The 19894-nt window shown below is 42.6% G+C and overlaps 1 protein-coding gene across 2 annotated transcripts in view; it reads right to left on the minus strand.

Annotated features, from left to right (window-relative positions):
- The window catches only part of DOK4 (docking protein 4), a 145238-nt gene that overhangs the window by 44947 nt on the left and 80397 nt on the right, over positions 1–19894 (minus strand). For both annotated transcript variants that reach the window (XM_033943778.1, XM_033943777.1), the window contains exons 3-5: positions 13462–13569; positions 4352–4466; positions 3582–3701 (exon numbers count right to left, since the gene is read on the minus strand). In XM_033943778.1, coding sequence (XP_033799669.1) covers positions 3582–3701; positions 4352–4466; positions 13462–13569 — 343 coding nt within the window. The remainder of the gene's footprint in view (positions 1–3581; positions 3702–4351; positions 4467–13461; positions 13570–19894) is intronic.

Raw genomic sequence — 19894 nt, forward strand, 5'->3', positions numbered from 1 at the left:
AGACCATGTTTTACATGGTCTAAGTCACAACGGCCAAGTTCCGTCTAGGCTCTGTTGTTAAACTTTCGGTTATACATGCTGTACGACTAAGTCTAAGCCGGCCCACATCCTGCCCTCGACATGCCTCCTGAAATGCCCTGTTTAGCTTTGGACGTTGAGCGGCACTATGAAGGCCTAGGTCATTTAGAAATACGTCCAAAACCCGGTTTTATTATTGGCACTTGGACGTTTTTGAGAAATGTTCGTCCAATTGCCGACTTTTTGGACATTTTTCTCTTTCGATTATGAGCCCCATGCTCTCTTACCAGCCAGGAAAATGAAGGATTGAGAGTAACAGAATTAGGGCCAGATTCTATAAACAGTGCCCTAGTTAGGCGTCGCTAAGCGCCATAATTAAGGCCACCTAGCAACACCTAACCTAAAATAAATCAATTAGCTTAAATGGTGTGGTAATAGACCATGCCATTGAAGTTAATTGAATTATTAGATAAAAAAAAAAAATTAAAAATTAGACACAGAATTCCTTGCAGTACCTAGTTACACCTAAGTGGAAGAGAATGCAATGTGGCTATGGGTGGAGAATAAGCATCACTAGGGGCCTGTTTTATGAAGCCGTGCTAGCGGCTGTGCTGTGGTAACGGCCCTGAAGCCCATAGAGATTTAAAGGGCTTCGGAGCCATTGCTGCACAGCTTCGTAAAACAGGGGGTAGGTGTCTAAGATTGGCATCGGTAAATTAGGCCAGTGAAAACCTGATCTAATCTAGTGGTGCCTACCTTTAGGGCATCTAAATTTGCTTAGGCACTCCTAGACATGATTCTAGCTTAGTAGTTGATTGACACCTGCGGCGAGTATTGCTTGTAATATAGGTGCCACTAGACACCGTTTATAGAATCCAGCCCTTAGAGTAAGAGTAGTAGAGAGTAAGAGTAAGGACTGCATGGATCAGGGGCAGAGAAATGCCACGCCTGCCTTGACACTCTTATTCTGAGACCAGCCTCTGGTATAGTTGCACTAGCCTATGACTCTGCTTTTCTGCCCTGTCAGTAGTTACCACTTATGCTCTCTAGTTTTTTTCCTGGCTGCCCCTAAACTATAAGTCTTTACATCCATCAGCTCACTGGGAAGTCTCTCAACATGCAAATATTCTACCGGGCCCCTGATTTTCCCTAATTTTTTTTTTTTGTTCAATCTTTTTAAAATTAATTTTCTGTATATTTATAACAACAACAATATAAACAGAACAATATAAAAAATAGAACCACTGCACATTACAGTAGTTCATATATAAGGTAATTCAGTGGGTGATGAATGGGGAGGGGGATTTCTGCTTAAGGCCATGCAGTGAAATAAAAGGTAAATTATTGATCTAGGTCAGGGGTGGGCAACTCCGGTCCTCGAGGGCCGGAATCCAGTCGGGTTTTCAGGATTTCCCCAATGAATATGCATGAGATCTATTTGCATGCACTTCTTTCAATGCATATCCATTGGGGGGAAATCCTGAAAACCCGACTGGATTCCGGCCCTCGAGGACCGGAGTTGCCCTCCCCTGATCTAGGTCATGGGCTGACTTGGTCTATAGTGAGATTCACCCAACTTAGGGAATACATTCATATTCTAAAGAAAGCCACTACATCCCAAGGAATATATTTATACTAACCAAAAAATCGAAAGAAAATTCTATTTTGCAAAATGGTCTTCTGTCTGAAATAGAAGGGAAGGTTAGGTTTTTTCCACGATAATCTTTTTTCTAGTAGAAAGGCATATGTCTTGACCAGTGGGTTATTTATCTTTAATTGCAAGTTGTGTAGAAGACATCAACTACTATTTGTGGCTCTGCCTCCTCTACCACTGCTCTGTGCTCCTCAGTTCATACCAAAGCAGTTGATAACCTCTACAAAAGAAAAAAGAAAGAGGAGGGGCATGGGGAAACCCCCCTGACACAGCCAAGTCTGCTCTGACCTTAAACACAATTCAGTTAAAGAAACCATTTCCAACAGAAACAGAAAACAAAATGGAACCCAACAAACCACCTACCTGAGTGCAACTGATGCCCTGGGAGGATCCTTGGGAATTCCCCTTGTCTCCTTCTGGGCCCAGAAAAGTCTGCGCATCTGCATTTCACCAAAGATGCTGAGTCGCTGTCTGAAGGCTCCAGGGGAATGTTTTCCCCCAAAACTGAATCACCTGTGACTCTATTGCCCTAGAGAGACCAGAAGGTGCTAAGCTCTGTGCTCCTGCTCCCACTCACATGTGTGCACCACATGGAACAAGGATGCTCCTCAGTCAGCCATCCAGTGCAAATCTGGCATGAATCAAAGGTAAAATAGCCTGAGAGCATATCTACCAATTTTAATCAAAATGAGGTGTTTTTGAGGAAAACAGAGGCTTTTAAAAAGGAATTGAAAAATCCAAGATGGCTACCATGTCAGTATTTTGATGCCAAAAACAGCCTGGGAAAGCTAAATAAAAACACAAAAATATGGGAAAGGGGGTTTCTGGAGGTTGGGAACCTAAATCTAACCTCCAGAAACCCCCCAAAAGAAATTATAGACACCCCAATGTCTCCCATAGACTATAAAAGGCAATGGTGCTGTGCCTGCTTCAGCATAAACAGAAGCTGGAAGATGATAAAGACTGCCAGTCAAACTATGTTAGATCCTGAAGACCCAGACCCCCACAGCTCCTCGTACTTCTTCAGGGGGAGAGCAGCTGGCAACTGATAGAGTCCCAGAGACTGACACAGATGCCAAACAGCCTACGCTCAACTTCTGGTAACAACCAAGAGTGAGCTCCACTACAAGGGGAACAGTCCCAGTCACAAAAGGATTAGTACAGGCTGGCTAGGTAGGTGCCCTGAACCACAGTGATCCTCCTAGCTGCTGACCTCTTACACCGAGAGTCTGTCTCCACCCAGGCAGAGTTATCCCAATCAACCTGGGAACCTCTGTAGCACCGAAAAGCCTCTGAAAGTGGATAAAAATCCCAAACCCCAAAATAATAAACTGAACACAGCAAATAAGAAAGACATCTTTAACTTGCGTTTAGAAGGAGAAACAGGAGCACAGAGCAGTAAAAAAGTAGATGATGCCTTCTACACAACTTTGATTAAAGGTGAATAACCAACTGGTCAAGACTCGTATGCCTTTTGCACTAGAAATTACACTGTATGAACGGTGGCATAGTGAGGGGGTGGCACCCAGCGTCACTGCGCCATGCGCCCCTACTCTTCCCCACCACTCTGTGCGTCCCCCTGCCTATATCTTGAAACGTTCATTGGTGCGAGCAACATCTTCCATCTGCTTCTGACATCACATCCTGGTCCCACAACCAGGAAATGATGTCAGAAGGGAGCCGAGGCAGCAGATGGAAGATGCTGTTTGCACCGGTGAACATTTCAAAAGGTACGTGGGGGGGGGGAGAAGCAGAAAGGAGAAGAGGCACTGGCACCAGTGTCCTTGCAAAGACAGTGGCCAGGGTGGTCCGTCCCCTCCCCTTACTACACCACTGTGTATGAATGCCAGAAAATGAAATTCTGTTATCTCAATATATAACTATTCTGTTCTTAATGATGTTGACTCACCTGTTTGCTCACATTGCATCCCTGGGGTTAAGAGGTCCGGCTCCCCCAGACTGATATCATTCATTCGTGTTCCCAGGCACTCGATGGACAGAATCTTGTACCACTCCTCTGCCTCTAGTTCTGCATATAGGAAAGAAGATCCTATAACATACTGAACCCATCTAATGCTGTCCTGAGACAGAATCCCTTCATTCTTACCTTTACAGTGGCATTTTTTACATTACATTACATTAGTGTTTTTTATTCCGCCAATACCTTGCAAGTTCTAGGCGAATTACAATAAAAGGAGATTCTGGTCATATTCAGAAGATTACAAGATAGCTATTTGGTTGGAATGATTGGGCTCTGGAGATAGATTGAAGTAACTGATTATATCATGAGCTTGTCTTGATAAGTTTCTTAAATAACATGGTTTTAATGCACATTACATGCCTCTTCATTATTTCTTATCTCTGCTATCCCTTCCCAATGGCTTGTGGTATCCCAGGATGCTCTCCAAGAAGAATGAAATCACCAAGCAAAATAAATGGCCTCTGCTTACGCTATGGTAAGAACAAAATAGAGATTCCCTAGCCACACTTTCAGGCCTCACAAGGGCTTTTATACCATTACCTCAGGCATGGCCCCCATGAGGAAAAGTAGGGAGTCCCGGCAAAGCAGCATCAGGTAAAAGTACTGGAACGAGTATAGCAATGAGTGAATTCTACTCCAAACTCCCCAAAAGGATGATATCTGGCTCTCAAATACATGATCTTAACAAAATTCTCTACCTGAGTCACAAGTGAAAGTCCTGGTTGACTCATCAATGAATGTGATCGCCACAGCCTGTCGCTTGGTCTCCTTCGGTAGCCGTGTAATGCACTTCACATTAGTGATTTCCGTGACCTGGGAGAAGGATTTTTGTTACTAACATCGTTCAGGGTTGCTACTTCGCCTAGGTTTATCTATAGGTTCTAGTATTTTCCCACCGCATGCATGGGTATGGAGTTCTGATTTAGGAAAAGCACTAGCACACTTTCTTCTATGCATGCAATCAGGAAAACTAGGACTGGATTAGCCAGTTCAGGTTGCCTTGGGTAAGATAGCAATCTTACATCCTTCTGTTCACCATCCAGATTTCAGAGGCTCTGATTCACTAATATAGAGTAAAAGAACAAAGAGGACCAAACAGGGGTGACGGGACTAAAGCAAGCCAGACAATCGCACGCAGTCAAAGGAGCTGAGACAAATGCGCACTGGATTAAAAGTTACATTTAAAGCGCTCCGACCGGGGAGGGGGAGAAACCCCCAACGTTCATTAGAAGTGTTGGCGCTGCCATTTAATCTGGCACGCTGACGTCCTGCATGCATCTGTCTCAGCTCCTTTGTCTGTGCGCAATTGTCCCGTGTGCTTTCATCTATGTACCCCAAACAGGACAAAAAGTGTGGGAATGACCACACAGGTGTTTAAGAACGAGAACAGGCAAGTCACTGTTTGACTTTCATCTTATGTCTCTAAAAAATTGGGCAGCATTCCCACCCTTTTTGACCTGTTTGTTCAGATGCCAAACAGCCTGCACTCAAGCTCTAATAAACAACCAAGAGGGAGCTCCGCTCCACGGGGAACAGTCTCTGAGTCACAAAAGTGTTAGTACAGGCTGGCTAGGTAGGTGCCCTGAACCAGGGTGACCCTCCTAGATGTAGACCTCTTACACCGAGGGTCTGTGTCTCCATCCAGGCAGAATATAAACCTCACAACAAAACAGTTATAGGGGAGAAACCAACAAATTATTGCTCCCCAATATTATACGTGTGTGGTAATTCAGGGGACTAACAGTGAAATGTAGTGTAAATACGTATGTGATATGAGGAGGCATCAATGAATAATAGTGCCGTCTTTGCACTTTATGAATGACAGTGACAGTGAGGCTGATCTTTGGCACAAATTACATTACATTACATTACATTAGTGATTTTTATTCCGCTTGTACCTTGCGGTTCAAAGCGGATTACATAAGAAGAGAACTGGACATTTCCAGGAGGGTACATGACATTGGAGAATACAGATTGAGGGTATAGACTTAATAACAGAATGAAGGTATAGACTTAATAACACTGGAAGATAAATCAGGTTACATTACATTACATGGCAAGTAGTCTGTTTCCATACGTTGGTAGATAGTCGGTTTCGGTAGGATGATTTAGGTTTCAGGTAGCTTTCTTGGCATTTCGTTTTTTGTTTGTTTTTTTTGTTTTGTTTTGTTTTTTCATTTTTTATTGGTCGATTGAAGGTATGGTGCCAGGGAGTGAGCAGAGCCTGGTTGGAGTAGGTGGGGAAGAGGAGAGGGAGATTAGGTAGATTGTATATACTTTTTGAACAGCAGTGTTTTGATTTCTTTACGGAATGCTTTGAGGTCAGATGTTGAGGTTAACAATCTGGTGATGGAGGGTTCGAGTTTTGCTGCATGCGTTGCTAGGAGGTTATCATAAAGCTTTTTGCGATGAGTGCCTTTGAGTGGTGGGTATTCATAAAGTGCTAGGTGCTTGACACGTGACCGGTGCTGGTTTTGGTGGAGCCAGTTGCAAAATCTGACCCTAAGAACATAAGAATAGCCATAGTGGGTCAGACCAATGATCCATCTAGCTCAGTATCCAGTTTCTACAGGGCCAATTCAGGATATATGAGGGCTGTTCAAAAAGTATCAGACCTTAATTTTTTTTGCATAAACAAATAACTCTAGGGAGGCGTGGTTTGGTGCACGTATGTAGGCGACCCTAATGCGCATGCTTGAATTTTTTCCCTCGTAAGCAACATTCCATGCTACCGATCCCAGGGCAGGTAGCAGCTTCCCCCATGTCGGTCTCAAACTTGACCTTTTTTAAACACAGCTACGCTAACCGCTGTTACCACATCCTCTGGCAACGGGCTTAATTATTTGTTGAGTAAAAAAAGATTTCCTCCTATTTGTTTTAAAGGTATTTCCATGTAACTTCATTGAGTGTCCCCTAGTGTTAGTACTTTTTGAAAGTGTAAAAAAACGGATTTGCTGTTACCCATTCTACACCACTCAAGATTTTGTAAACCTCAATCATATTCTCCCTCATCTGTCTCTTTTCCAAGCTGAAGTGCCCTAACCTCTTTCGCCTTTCCTCATATGAGAAGAGTTCCATCTCCTTTATAATTCTATAATTGCAAATGAGTGCCTAGCATAAGTCAGTATTAGATGTCAACATTTAGGTGTGTCCACAATGACGTCAATAGAAGGCATATGTGGACATGTAAATGCAGCTCTTTAAAGCTTAACAAAGTATTCTGTAAGTTATGTGCATAAATATCAGATCCACCCATATACAGTATATGCCTCTTGCATTTACACACTAAGGACCAGATTCACTAAAGATAGCGACTCAATCGCTGTTGGCCAATTCTCTGGCTAATTCTCAAACAGCGACTGATTCACTATCAAGTTTGCATGCAAATGATTTGCACGGAGGGGGGTCAGTGACAACTCATCGACTCAGTCGCCGTTACCCGAGCTATTTGGCAACTGAACAAAAACGGTGTCTTGGATGGAATAATGAAGCTTCCTGGACGTTGAGACTCAGTCATTGCAAAGCAGGGAGACTATATTGAAGGACTGTAAAGAAATACTTGGAAAAAAAGTAAACATGTAAAAAAAATGAAATGACCCTCGTATATGCTTTCTTAGCTGCCGCCACACATTGAGCTGAGGGTTTCAACATATCCTCAACAATGACACCTAACATAGAACCCAGCATCACGTAGCTATAGTTTGGGTTCCTCTTTCCAACATACATCACTTTGCACTTGCACATATTAAACATCATCTGCTATTTTGATGTCCCCAGTCTCACAAGGTCCTCTTGCAATTTCTTTTGACCTTTGTAGGCCAGAAGTAGATCACAATTGCACAATATTTTTTTGTAACAAGTATTAAATGTGTTTTTATAAATACTGTAAGCTTAATAAATATATCAGAAAAAACTACACATCTGAGCGCATATCTGAACATACACATCTGTATGATCCCATCCTCCTCAGCTTGCCTATAGCTGCATCATGCATGTTAAAAATGTACGATATGTTGATATGTGCACCTTCCTTCCTTCCCATCCATCCTCCTCAGCCTGTCCTTACACATCCACACCTGCATGTTAATGATGATGTATATGTTATGATGATAAATAAGTGCATATGAGCACATCATTAACATGCAGCTATGGATGAATATAAAAAAGAAACAATATTCTGTACAATTGTCAATTTATAAATCAGCGTCTTCTCCTCACTCTCTCTTCCCCATTTCCCTTCAGTGTCCTCAGCCCACTCTCTCTCCACTTTCCTTCAGCGCACGCACATAAAAACAAGCAAGTAATTTATATCATTTTCATTCTATTCATTCATAGAAATTAAAGTCTAAATAATGCCAATCACATAACAAAACATGATTTTACAAAAATAATTCCCTGCACAGTCAAGCCTGCAAGGATTACTAGATGTCTTTCAGAAGCTCCCCTCCCTCCCTCCCCCTTACCTTTGTGGCCAAGTCAAAATGATCTACCAACAATAAAATTTTAAAAACACAAAGCACGCTGTATGCAGAAAAAAATGTTAATTATCATTTATATTCCGTGGGTTTTCAAAGAGGTCAAGGCAGATGACTTTATGCAATGTCACCTCAGTAACAAATATATAAAAATAGACATATATTCCCCCTCCCTTTTTACTAAAACGCGATAGCGTTTTTTAGCGCAGGGAGCTGCGCTGAATACCCCACGCTGCTCTCAACACTCATAGGCTCCCTGCGCTAAAAAACGCTATTGCGGTTTAGTAAAAGGGGGCCATAGTGCAAAATATAGACAGCATATATAAATTCTCAAAGCAGACACATTTTGATCACTAAATTGAAAATAAAATCATTTTTCCTACCTTTGGTAATTTCATGAGTCTCTGGTTGCACTTTATTCTTCTGACTGTGCATCCAATATTTCTTCCCTTCTTTCAGCCTCCGGTATGCTTCCTCTCCTCCAGACCTCATTCCCTCCCCAAACTTTTTCTTTGTTTCACCCTGCCCCTTCTTTCTTTTTCTCTCTTTCCATACCCTCTTTCTTTCTGTATGTCTGTTTTTCTCTCTCTCACCCTGCCCCCTTCTTTCTTTCTCTCTCCACACCCTCTTTCGTTCTGTATGTCTGTCTTTCTCTCTCTCTCCGTGCCCCATTTTTCTTTGTTTCACCCTGCCCCCTTTCTTTCTTTCTGGCTTCCTGTCCCCCCCTTTCTTTCTTTCTACCTGCCCTCCCCTATGCCACCACCTTTGGGAAAATGCTGTCACCGCCACTGGGGAATAGGCTGCCACTGCTGCCATCGGGAACAGGCCGGTGCCGAGTTCGCCCTGCTTCTCTTCCCCGCGGGGCTGACCAACTCTCGCCACCCGATGTCAATTCTAATGTTGGAGAGGACGTTCTAGGCCAGCCAGGCAGTGATTGGCTGGCCCAGAAGGTCCTCTCTGATGTCAGAATTGACAAGGGGTGCAAGAGTTGGTCGGCCCCACAGGGAAAAGCAGGGAGAACTTGGCGCCGGCCTGTTCCCGATGGCGGCGGTGGTACTCAAGTGGCTAAAGAGCTGCAGTTTGCTGGCCTAGGGAGAACACTGGAGGGTGTCCAGCTGTGCACCCCCTTGGGACGTAAACCTTGGGCGGGGCGGGGCGTACCGCCCCCCACCTTGGTATGCCACTATCTGTACCTCACTCCCTCCCTATGACCAAAAATTCTCCTTTCTTCTATTCCCCGTGTACACAACCATCTCTTTCCCTCCCTTCCTCTCTCCCAAGTCCATGCCTTCTGTGTCCAAAAACCCATTCCCTCCCCCATCTCAGCATCTCTTTCCCTCCCTTCCTCTCTCCCAAGTCCATGCCTTCTGTGTCCAAAAACCCATTCCCTCCCCCACCTCAGCATCTCTTTCCCTTCCTTCTTCTCTCCCAAGTCCATGCCTTTTGTGTCCAAAAACCCATTCCATCCCCCACCTCTGCATCTCTTTTCCTCCCTTCCTCTCTCCCAAGTTCATGCCTTGTGTCCAAAACGCACTTCCTCCCCCCTTTTGTGTTCCGCATTTGCCTCCCAGCCCATCTTTGCAACTTTCTCAGCAAAACGGAGCTCGAGCCGAGAGGCTTGTCTCCTGTTTCCTGCCTGCCCTGCTGCGCACAAATAGCCGACCAGAAGTATTCTCCAACGTCAGCGCTGACATCGGGGAACACTTCCGATCGGCTATATGTGAGCGGCAGGGTAGGTAGGAACAGAAGACGAGCCTCGCGGCTCGAGATGTATTTAACTCTGTGGGTCCCCCATCCAGCTCTCTCCTGTGCATCTGGGGAGGACCGCCCCCCCTAGGTACGCCACTGGGACCGGCGGTTGAAGAACTGTGGCCTAGGATCCAATTTTTCCCCAAATCCCTTCCCTCTCCCTACCACTTAACTCAGTGGTATTCACTTCCAATACTGTGAGACTGGGCGTCAAAAAGGCAGATGATGTTTAATGTGAACAAGTACAAAGTGATGCTTGTGGGAAAGAGGAACTCAAACTATAGCTATGTAATGCAGGGTTCCATGTTAAGAGTCACTGCCCAGGAAAAGGATCTAGGTTAGAGAGTTGCGCGGGGACAGGAATCCCACCCGTCCCTGCCAAATCCCACCCGTCCCCACCCGTCCCCGCAAAGAATCCCTCCATCCCCACCCGTCCCTATAAACTTCAGAAATAGTTATTTCATTTAATTATGCTACTGAATTAAAGGCTCTGGTAGAAACCCATTTACAAATAAGCAAAGAGACTATTAATTTGGAAATATTAATTGGGAAGAATACATACTTTGTAAACGGGTTTCTACCAGAGCCTCTAATGTAAATATAAAATATAAATAAATACTCAGCCCACTGCTTTACTCATTAAGTTTACTTCTTCTTAACTCGTCAAACTTTTATTTTGTTTTTTACAAATCAAAGAGGACCAATCTGGCAATAGCGTGTCTTTATATTCATTTCTTGAATAAAGAGACTTAGAATTACTGCTTACTATTTCCCTAATTAGGGCAGGAAAGAGGAAAGCTTGTATTGGGATTTTATTTATATTTATGTGTTGTGTTGTGTTGTACTGTTAAAAACAAAATATAAAATGTAAATTGCTTTGAGTCCCTTATTAGAGGGAAATGGTGATTCAAAAAAGAAAATGAAATTATGCAGTCCAGTAGGTCCAGTGAGAACCCAAATGATAGGTGGATGGATCTTTTCAGATATTTTATCTCACACTATCCAACCATTCTAGGTGGGTTACAGTTTGAGCATACATAAACTCATTTAAATAAAAACACATTCCATATAAACATGATAACCCTTGAATTTTTCCTACCTGCCTTGCCACAGCACACAGCCGACCGGAAGTCTTCCCGATGTCAGCACTGACATCGTGGAAGACTTCCCGTCGGCTGTGTGCTGCGGCAGGGTAGGTAGGAAAAAGAAGATGAGCCTCGCGGCTCGAGTTTGCATCTAACCCCGCAGGATCCTCACGACCCTAGGAGGCGTCCCCATGGGATCCCCGTGACCTGAAGGGGGAACCCACGGGATCCCCGTGGGTCCCACGGGATTCCGTTGTCCCCGTTCTTCTGCAGCTCTCTAATCTAGGTGTCATTGCTGAGAACATGTTGAAGCCCTTAGCTCAGTGTACAGCCGCTAATAAAGCAAATAGAATATTAGGAATTATAAGGAAAGGAATGGAAAACAAAGATGAAAATATTATCATGCCTTTTTATTATCATGCCTTTGGTACGGCTACACCTTGAATACTGTGTGTAGCTCTGGTTACCACATCTCAGAAAAGATGTAGCAGAATTAGAAAAGGTACAGAGAAGGGCAACAAAAATGATAAAAGGAATGGGAAGACTTATCTATGAGGAAAGGCTAAAGTGACTAGGGCTCTTCAGCCTGGAGAAGACCCAGCTCAGGGGAAATCCAATAGAGATCTATAAAATACTGAGTGGAGTGGAATAAGTAGATATGAATCGCTTGTTTACTCTTTCCAAAAATACTAGGACTAGGGGATGTGATCAAGTAGTAGATTTAAAACAAGCTGGAGAAAATATTTCTTCACACAATGGGTAATTAAACTCTGGAATTCGTTGCTGGAGAATATAGTGAAAGCAGTTAGCTTAGCAGGGCTTAAAAAAAAAAAAAAAAGATTTTGATAATTTCCTAAAAGAAAAGTCCATAAGCCATTATTAAGATGGCTTGGGGAAATCCACTGCTTATTCCTAGGATGAGCAACATAAAATCTGTCTCTCTTTCTCCTTAAGATCTTATCAGGTACTTGAGACCCAAGTTGGCTATTGCTGAAAACAGGATACTGGGCTCGATGGACCTTTGGTCTGTCCCAGTATGGCAACTCTTATACTCTTATATTCAATTTTTCAGGATATGCTTGCAGACCCATTTCTTGCATATTCATTTTGGATATCCTAAAAATTTGCTGCACGAAAGAACTGGATGTATACCATTGATCTAACTGGCTGCAGCGTTAAACTTAGCCTTTTCAGCTAATCCACTTGTGCCATTTTCTGAAAAGAATTAACTAAATCCTATCCCCTCCCAGCATACTAAGGGAACTCTCACTTTGGGGATTCTACATTTCCTTCCATCTTGACCTTTTCCAGAGTTGCCAAGTTACCCATTTAGGAAGGAGACTTTTTGGCCGGTCCTGGTGTTCTGCCAATCTCATCCTGGTGCATTATGGGACCTATGGCACTGATTTCAATAGGTAGCATCAAGGACTACAAATACTGCTGTACACTGCTTTGAGATATAAGTTTAAAACCAGGACTGGCCAAAAAGTGTCCCTCCTGGAATAGGTAACTTGACAGCTCTGTTTTTCCTGGGAGTTACTGTACATGCTATGGGAGAGCTCCCAGTTCCTCCCAGCCAGTAGGGAAAAAGGGTGAGCAGCACCTGGCTTGGTAGCACCCTTCCCCCGCCCACCACCACCACATATACGCCCCTTTCTCTTTCCCTGTACCAGTTTAACTTCTCTGGCGTGAGCAGCATGCCCACGGTGGTGTTGGCTCGCCCTTTGATGTCACTTCCTAGATGCAGGTCCCAGATGTGATGTCAGAGAGAGCGCCAATGCCGATACAGGCAGCAACCTCACGCCAGAGAAGTAAAAAAGGTATGGGGAAGGCACGGGGCACGCGCATGTGGCAAAGAGAGGAGGAGGGGTGCCGCGCCCTTGGGAAGACCGTGCCCAGGACGGACCCCTCCCTTACTACGCCACTGCTCCCAGCCCATCTTTTCCCTGCAAAAATTACTAGGAGGAGCACAGGGTACAGGGCAGGTGCAATGGCATTAGGCACCCTAGGCAAATCTTCAGCTTTGCCACCCCTGCCCCTCAAATTTGTTGTCAAAACCCTTCCCCCGAGATTTGACAATTAAATTTAACAATCAGGAACAGTCCAACATCAGCCTTCCCAGAACAATCCTGTACAAAATGGACATGACATTTTATTTTGTATCTATTAATACAACGAGGACAATTTCTAAAAGCCATTTATCTAACTAAAGGGGCTGTCTGAAAATTGCTCACCTTCCCTGCAGGTACAAGTACATGCTGATGGTTTTTTTTTTTTCATTCATGTGGCTGTACCTTGAAGGCAGCTACTCTTTGCCATCTTCCCAGACGCTGCTGCTTTAGGTAACTGCCTATTTCATCTAGTGGTTAAGCCAGACCTGCAGGGAATTGAACATTTCTCCAGTCCCAAAAGCATATACTATACAGAAAAATGCATAATGAGAAAGTGGAGAGAAGTTGATAGTGCAAGAATGAAGGAAAGAGAGAGGACTTGGCTAACCTTAGGGCACCCACGAAGCAACACAGATTTCTCATCAGGGTACTTCTCCAGCCGTCGGGGCCCTTTGCTAGAGGACTTCCTAAACACCAACCAACACCGGCGGTAAATCTGAAAGAGATTTCAAGTATTAACCAGATGGACAGAAACATGCTATCGGATATATTGCAAGGGAGGCAGAGATGAGTGGAGGAGTAGCTTAGTGGTTAGCGCACCAAGCTTAACATCCAGGGGTATCTAGTTCAAATCTCACTACAGCGCCTTATTAGAGAATGACACGGTGACAAAATTCATCACCGTTCCCGTCCCCACGGATAACCGCAGGAAATAATCCCATGTCATTTTCTAGTGTCTATTTCAACCTCGGTCCTTCTACATCAGCATTCTTCAAAGCAAAGCTTGCGGGTCAGTGGTTGTGGCCATTCATACTCTGATTCTTCCCTCTCTCCTTAAAGAATGACATGAAGATGGTTTCCCACGGTTATCCGCGGGAACGGTGATGAATTTTGTCACCGTGTCATTCTCTACTTGGGATCTTAGGCAAGTCACTTAACCTTATTCTGTTCCTTCAGAAACCTTATTCTGGTCTATCCTGTAAAATTATTCTGTTCCTTCAGAAATTCCCAGAGGCTCATAATCAAAACTTTGAAACGTCCAGAACCCAGCCCAAGTCAGCACTTGGACATCCTAATAGTCGAGACACCCAAGTGCCGATAATCAAAACTGACTTTCTGAACATCCAGCAGCATTTCTAGGCTGCTGTGCATCCAGAGCTCAAAGGGGTGTGTTGGGAGGTGTGTCATGGGTGGACATCAGGAGGAGTGTGTGGCGCAGTGGTTGGATCTACAGCCTCAGCACCCTGGGGTTGTGGGTTCAAACCCCGCGCTGCTCCTTGTGACCCTGGGCAAGTCACTTAATCCTCCATAGCCCCAGATATGTTAGATAGATTGTGAGCCCACCGGGACAGAGAGGGAAAAATGCTGGAGTTCCTGATTGTAAAAACCGCTTAGATAACCTTGATAGGCGGTATATAAAAATCCTAATAAACTTGAAACTTGAAACTTAGACTTGGACGTCCTGCAGCGATAATCAAACCTTTCCCAGGACATCCTAGACGGAACTTAGACACCGGCAGTTAAACCTTAAACCTGTTTAAGTTGGGTCTAAGTGCCCCAAAGCTACCCAAACTGACCAGATGATCACTGGAGGGATTAAGGCATAATTCCTCCCTTACTCCCCCAGGAGTCACCAACCCCCTCCCACCACCCAAAGATAAAGGGGAAAAAAATAGTACATTGAGCATAAAATCAAGCCTTAGGCCCCTTCCATTGCATCCCAAGATGCAATGGGAGGGGGAATACCCGTCATTCTGAGCACACGGCCCTTTAGGCAGGAGAGAGTGGGCTTCCCTCCAATTTGTTATCCAAAGGTACAGGGGTGTCGGTGAATGTCAGTGGGGGGGGGGGGTCCAGGAATATTGGGGGATATGGGGGAGATGTTGGTGGGTCCAGAAATGTCAGAGAGTCTGGGGATATGGGGGGGGGGGGTCAGGGATGTTGGTTTAAAGAGCTAAACCCCAAAAAGGAGTACGTAAAACAGGACAGCTCACCTTCAATCACTGGCTGAAAATACTCCATCAAACTGCAAATTGATTTAAACACTCCTGGCAAATACCAATCACTCTATACAGTATAACATATGTAGAAACATATAAAAAAAATTGAAACAGTCAGAATGTTAAACCTTTCCCCCAGGATCAAAGTCAATTGTTCAGCATTCCAGTAGTAAGGTTCTTGGTTTTGCAACAACAAGAATAAGAGCAGAAAATCACAGGTAACTAAGGTAAGATATATGATTTTATTTCTAGTTTAGTAACTGAAATATGTCAGATTTGAGAATTTACATCTACTACTCGTATCTATATTTTATACTGTACAGAAGGAAATGTGAGGGAGCACTTTGTGCAATTAAAATTTTTAATCACGATTAATCATACGCTTAAAAATGTTAATTGATGTACAGCCCTACTAGAAATCCATTACCATGGGAGCAACTGAATAGCTAATACTCAGCAAAAGAGCTTATCATAATTCTATCAGAGGAAAGGCTTCTTTGATAACTCACAATTCTTGTAATAGGAGGATAAAAAGCCTCTTAACCCCATCAGGAGCATATAAATCCTCTGACTAGCGAGGGTAGGGACATATTGGGCAAAAACCTCCTTCTTGCAATGAACTCTTTCACTATTCTACGATCCACATTAATTGATCAGCATTAAATAAAGTTGAAAACTTATCTTTCAAGGAGAGCAACAATAAGAAAACCAGTCTCACCGATGGTGGCTAGCATTTCGCTCACTTGCTTCTTCAGGGTGAGAGGACAGCAGTCTTCAGTGTTTGACTTTTTCTTTTATTTTGAATATTGTTTTTATTCCCTTCCTCCCTTTTTGTGTCTCTATTTTAATCTGTTCAATTGATTATATGTCCTAATATGATTTTTTTTTTTTCTATCCCCCTACGTTTGTAACAATTTTTATTCTTGTGAAAGCCGCCTAGACATAATGAAGGCTGGTTACCAAATACTTTATAACCTTTTAGAAATGTTAATTTCTTTTCCTTTTTTCTTTCCTTTCCTATTTTTAATGGAGTTTTTTCATAAATATGATTGAGTTGTGATGTAAACCGCTTTGATCCTTTTTGGCTGTATAGGCGGTATAGAAAGATTTTAATAAACATAAACCTGGAAGGGGAGGGAAAAGAAAAGGGGACCAGGAACCAGGAAAGGGGAGAGGAAGGAAGAGCAATCTGTTCAATTGGTTATAGGTCCTAATATGATTTTTTTTTTTTTTTAATCCCCCCACATTTGTAACAATTTTTATTCTTGTGAAAACTGCCTAGATGTAATGATACACAGGTTATCAAATACTTAATAAACTTAAAACTTGTTCGTAAATTGTTGGCAATACACCCACACTACAACCAGACTCCACCCATGTCAAAAATAATGCTATGCAAGATACACCTTGGGTGAATTTCTAACTAACTAAATAAATATATGCATGTATTTCCAGAACAGCACTTAATAATAATAATAATAATTTTATTCTTATATACCGCCAAAGCCGTAGTAGTTCAAGGCGGTTTACAACAAAGAAGGGCTGGACAATCAGTGAATAGGTACAATCAGCGAATATAGATACAATTTATATAGGTAAGCAGGATACAGGTACAATATATAGGTATAATATATATAGGTGAGCAGGATACAGAGGAAGGCATAAGGGATCTTGAGAAACAAGAGGTCAGGCATGAGGTCTTAGGATAAGTGGATTTATGGCATTTACAAGCATATGTCCATATAAACACGTGTACCAGTATATGGTTTTATTCCTTGCATTGCATAAATATTACTGCCCACTTTATAGATTTACTCCCATAGTGCCTGCAAACATCTGCACTTTAACCAGGGCTACAACAGTGAAGTTACATTTTAAAATCCAATGTAGGCACCTGGTTTACTTCCTTGGTCTAAGCACCCCCCAAAAAAATGCTTCTTTTAAATTCAGCAAATATAAACCCAATGAGAAGAATGCCACAATAAGATGTACAAAAATATTTCCCAATCCTAGTGGGAATAGCAAGAGCCAAAATGTAGGTAAAAATGATAAATAAATGTAATTAGTGAAGTGAAGGAGAAGCCCTCAGTTAACACAACCTATTGCTAAACCATCACAGCAAAGGTTGTCACTTATTATACCCACACAGGGTTAGATAGTGCAAACATTCCTGGACTCTCTCCAACAATTTTAAAATGCAAAATGTGCTAAGGTGAAGTTTAGTGAAAAATATGGAAAAAACACTACAAATTGGCTGGTGCTATTCAACACTATCCAGCATACATGATTCAAATCTAGCAAGCGTGAGAGAAATGTTCATAAAAGTTCTTTGAGCTGGAAGAAGGCACAGTACTTATCTTTCTGTTATAGACCAAAACCAAGCCAAAACGTCCACATGCTGCTGTAGTAATCAATGGATACCGTTTCGGGGAAACAAACCCCCTTCCTCGGGAATCTGTCGCACTGCTGTAAGGGCTTCCAATCAATCCACCAGCACTCACGTCCCACTCGGCAGGAAAAGAAAAACGGTGCCACTAAGACTGGGAAGTATTTTTGTACATCTTTTAAATTCAGCTACATATTCCCTATCACATCCTTATCCTCTTCCTTCCTACCCCAAACACACACAGAGGGACAGAAAAACAAAGTGTTAAAATCTTGTTGGAGGTGGAGCCATTTTAAAACATAGCTTTGGCAGGGCGGAAGTGAATTGAGATCACTCCTGCCCCTTCTGGATGCCCTGGGTAACAGGATAAGATGCAGAGGGAAGGAAAGTCCTATTGGGTGAGGGAAGAAACAGGGGACGTCTGAGGATCTTATGTAAAGTTTAAAATAGGGTGGGCATGCAAGGGAAGCACCTAGAGTCAATGCTTCAGTTCTCATTGCTATGAATAATTTTCTTCGTTCTTGTGTTTGCCGAGTCACATCTGGAAACATCCGAACCCTTTTATTGTAAAATACTACTTGTGAATTGTGAAAATACAGTCTAAATATGGCATTAACATCTTGCTCAAATACAAATGATACATGTAAAGTTGCTCTTTCAGACGTTTCCGATACATTAATTTCAAGCATCCATAACATTAAGGGCTCCTTTTACAAAGGTGCGTTAGGGTACGAACGCGCGGAATAGCGTGCGCTAGCCGCTACCGCCTCCTTTTAAGTAGGCGGTAGTTTTTCAGCTAGCGTGCCCTGTAGCGCGTGCTAATCCGGTGCTTGCGCTAAAAATGCTAGCGCACCTTTGTAAAATGAGCCTTAAGATTTTCCTTTCCATTTATATTTATTCGCTCCATCTTTGGATTTGCTCCTGTTTCCTTTCTTTACTGGCAAATAATATATTTTATTTACTGGCGGTATATTTTCAGGGAAAAATCTCAAAACTTCAATCAGGTATTCTTTTAAATAAATGCAAAGGAGTCATTGCCAGAGATTTAGGAAAATTCAACAGATGCATATTCAGTCTACGTTTGTAATTTTCTAATTGTTCTATCTTCCTATTAAGAAAAATATTATCCTTTACAATCCCAGATATCAAATCTTAAAGGCTTTCCACAATATCCTTAACTTCTTTAAAATCAGTAGAAAAATCATCCTTTATACCTTCCAACTTTTTACCTAATGCATTCACAATATTCACAAGTAAAGAAGTATCTTGCGAAGACTTGTCGACTATGGTGTTTAGCTTCTGGAGGGCTTCCCATATTACATTACATTAGTGATTTCTATTCCGCCATTACCTTGCGGTTCAAGGCGGATTACATTCAAACTCAAAACAAGAATTACATTCAAAATTTGAAAGAATAGAATATGCGTTCCAGAGTTACCACCGGAGGTTTCAATAGCTGGGAGCAAACTTCTACTCCAGCTCCCAGCTCTCCCTGCTCTCTCAAACTCCTTGCAGCATCTGCGCCTTGAATTGAGTTTGCACCGCAAAAACATCTTCATGGGGGTTTTCCCATCTTTACCACATTGGGAGCAGGGCATGGTGGCAGAACAGCACCCGGAGGCGAAAGAGATGGAGCCAAAGGTCAGAAAGTTATTAGGCTTCAGGATTGAATAGCAAGATCAAAAATAAACTGAGTTAGACAAAATTAAAAGAATAAAAGATGCTAAATAATAGAAAATAAAATGAATTTAAAAAAACCCCATAACAAAAGAAAAAGGCGGGAGGCACCGCAACTGACAACCTAACCAGGCGCCATCTTGAAAAAATAAATAAAACAAAAATGAATGAGCCTGAGATGGGCAACTAGAGGATCGAATATGGGATTGAAGATGCAGAAGCCTTGTTTCAGGAAGAGATTAATTAGCACCCATCTTGGAAAAAGTGGTGCTTCTATTCCTGGCCTTTGAAACAGCTGGTGGTTAGCTGTTTAAACTTGTTTTCTCTCATCTCTTCTTTCTTATTGGTCTTAGTATGTAACAATTTCTATTTTATACTTTTTTTAAAATCTTGGTCATCTTTTATTTCTGCCCTCTTTTCCCATAATTTATTTTTTAATTGAATTTAACACTATTTTGATTAATGATATATCAAATAAAGATGACCTGTAAGGAGCTGTGAGATACAACACATACCTCATAATAGGGAACATCAGAGGAGAATTATAATGCAGTGTGATAGGGCAGCGGTAATTGTACAGATAACGGGAAGCCAATGTGACAGACTATCATCACAGTAAGAAATTGAAAAGCAATTGTCACAAGCTTTGGATTGCATCATTCTCCAGGGCACTGGTGACAAGAAGCAGACACAGGGGAGGATTTGATCTATTCAGCAGAGCTTAACAGTGAGCAACTCGCAAAATGAAAAATTCTCAC

Source organism: Geotrypetes seraphini, chromosome 4 (genome assembly GCF_902459505.1).
Source record: "Geotrypetes seraphini chromosome 4, aGeoSer1.1, whole genome shotgun sequence".
Classification (NCBI taxonomy): domain Eukaryota; kingdom Metazoa; phylum Chordata; class Amphibia; order Gymnophiona; family Dermophiidae; genus Geotrypetes; species Geotrypetes seraphini.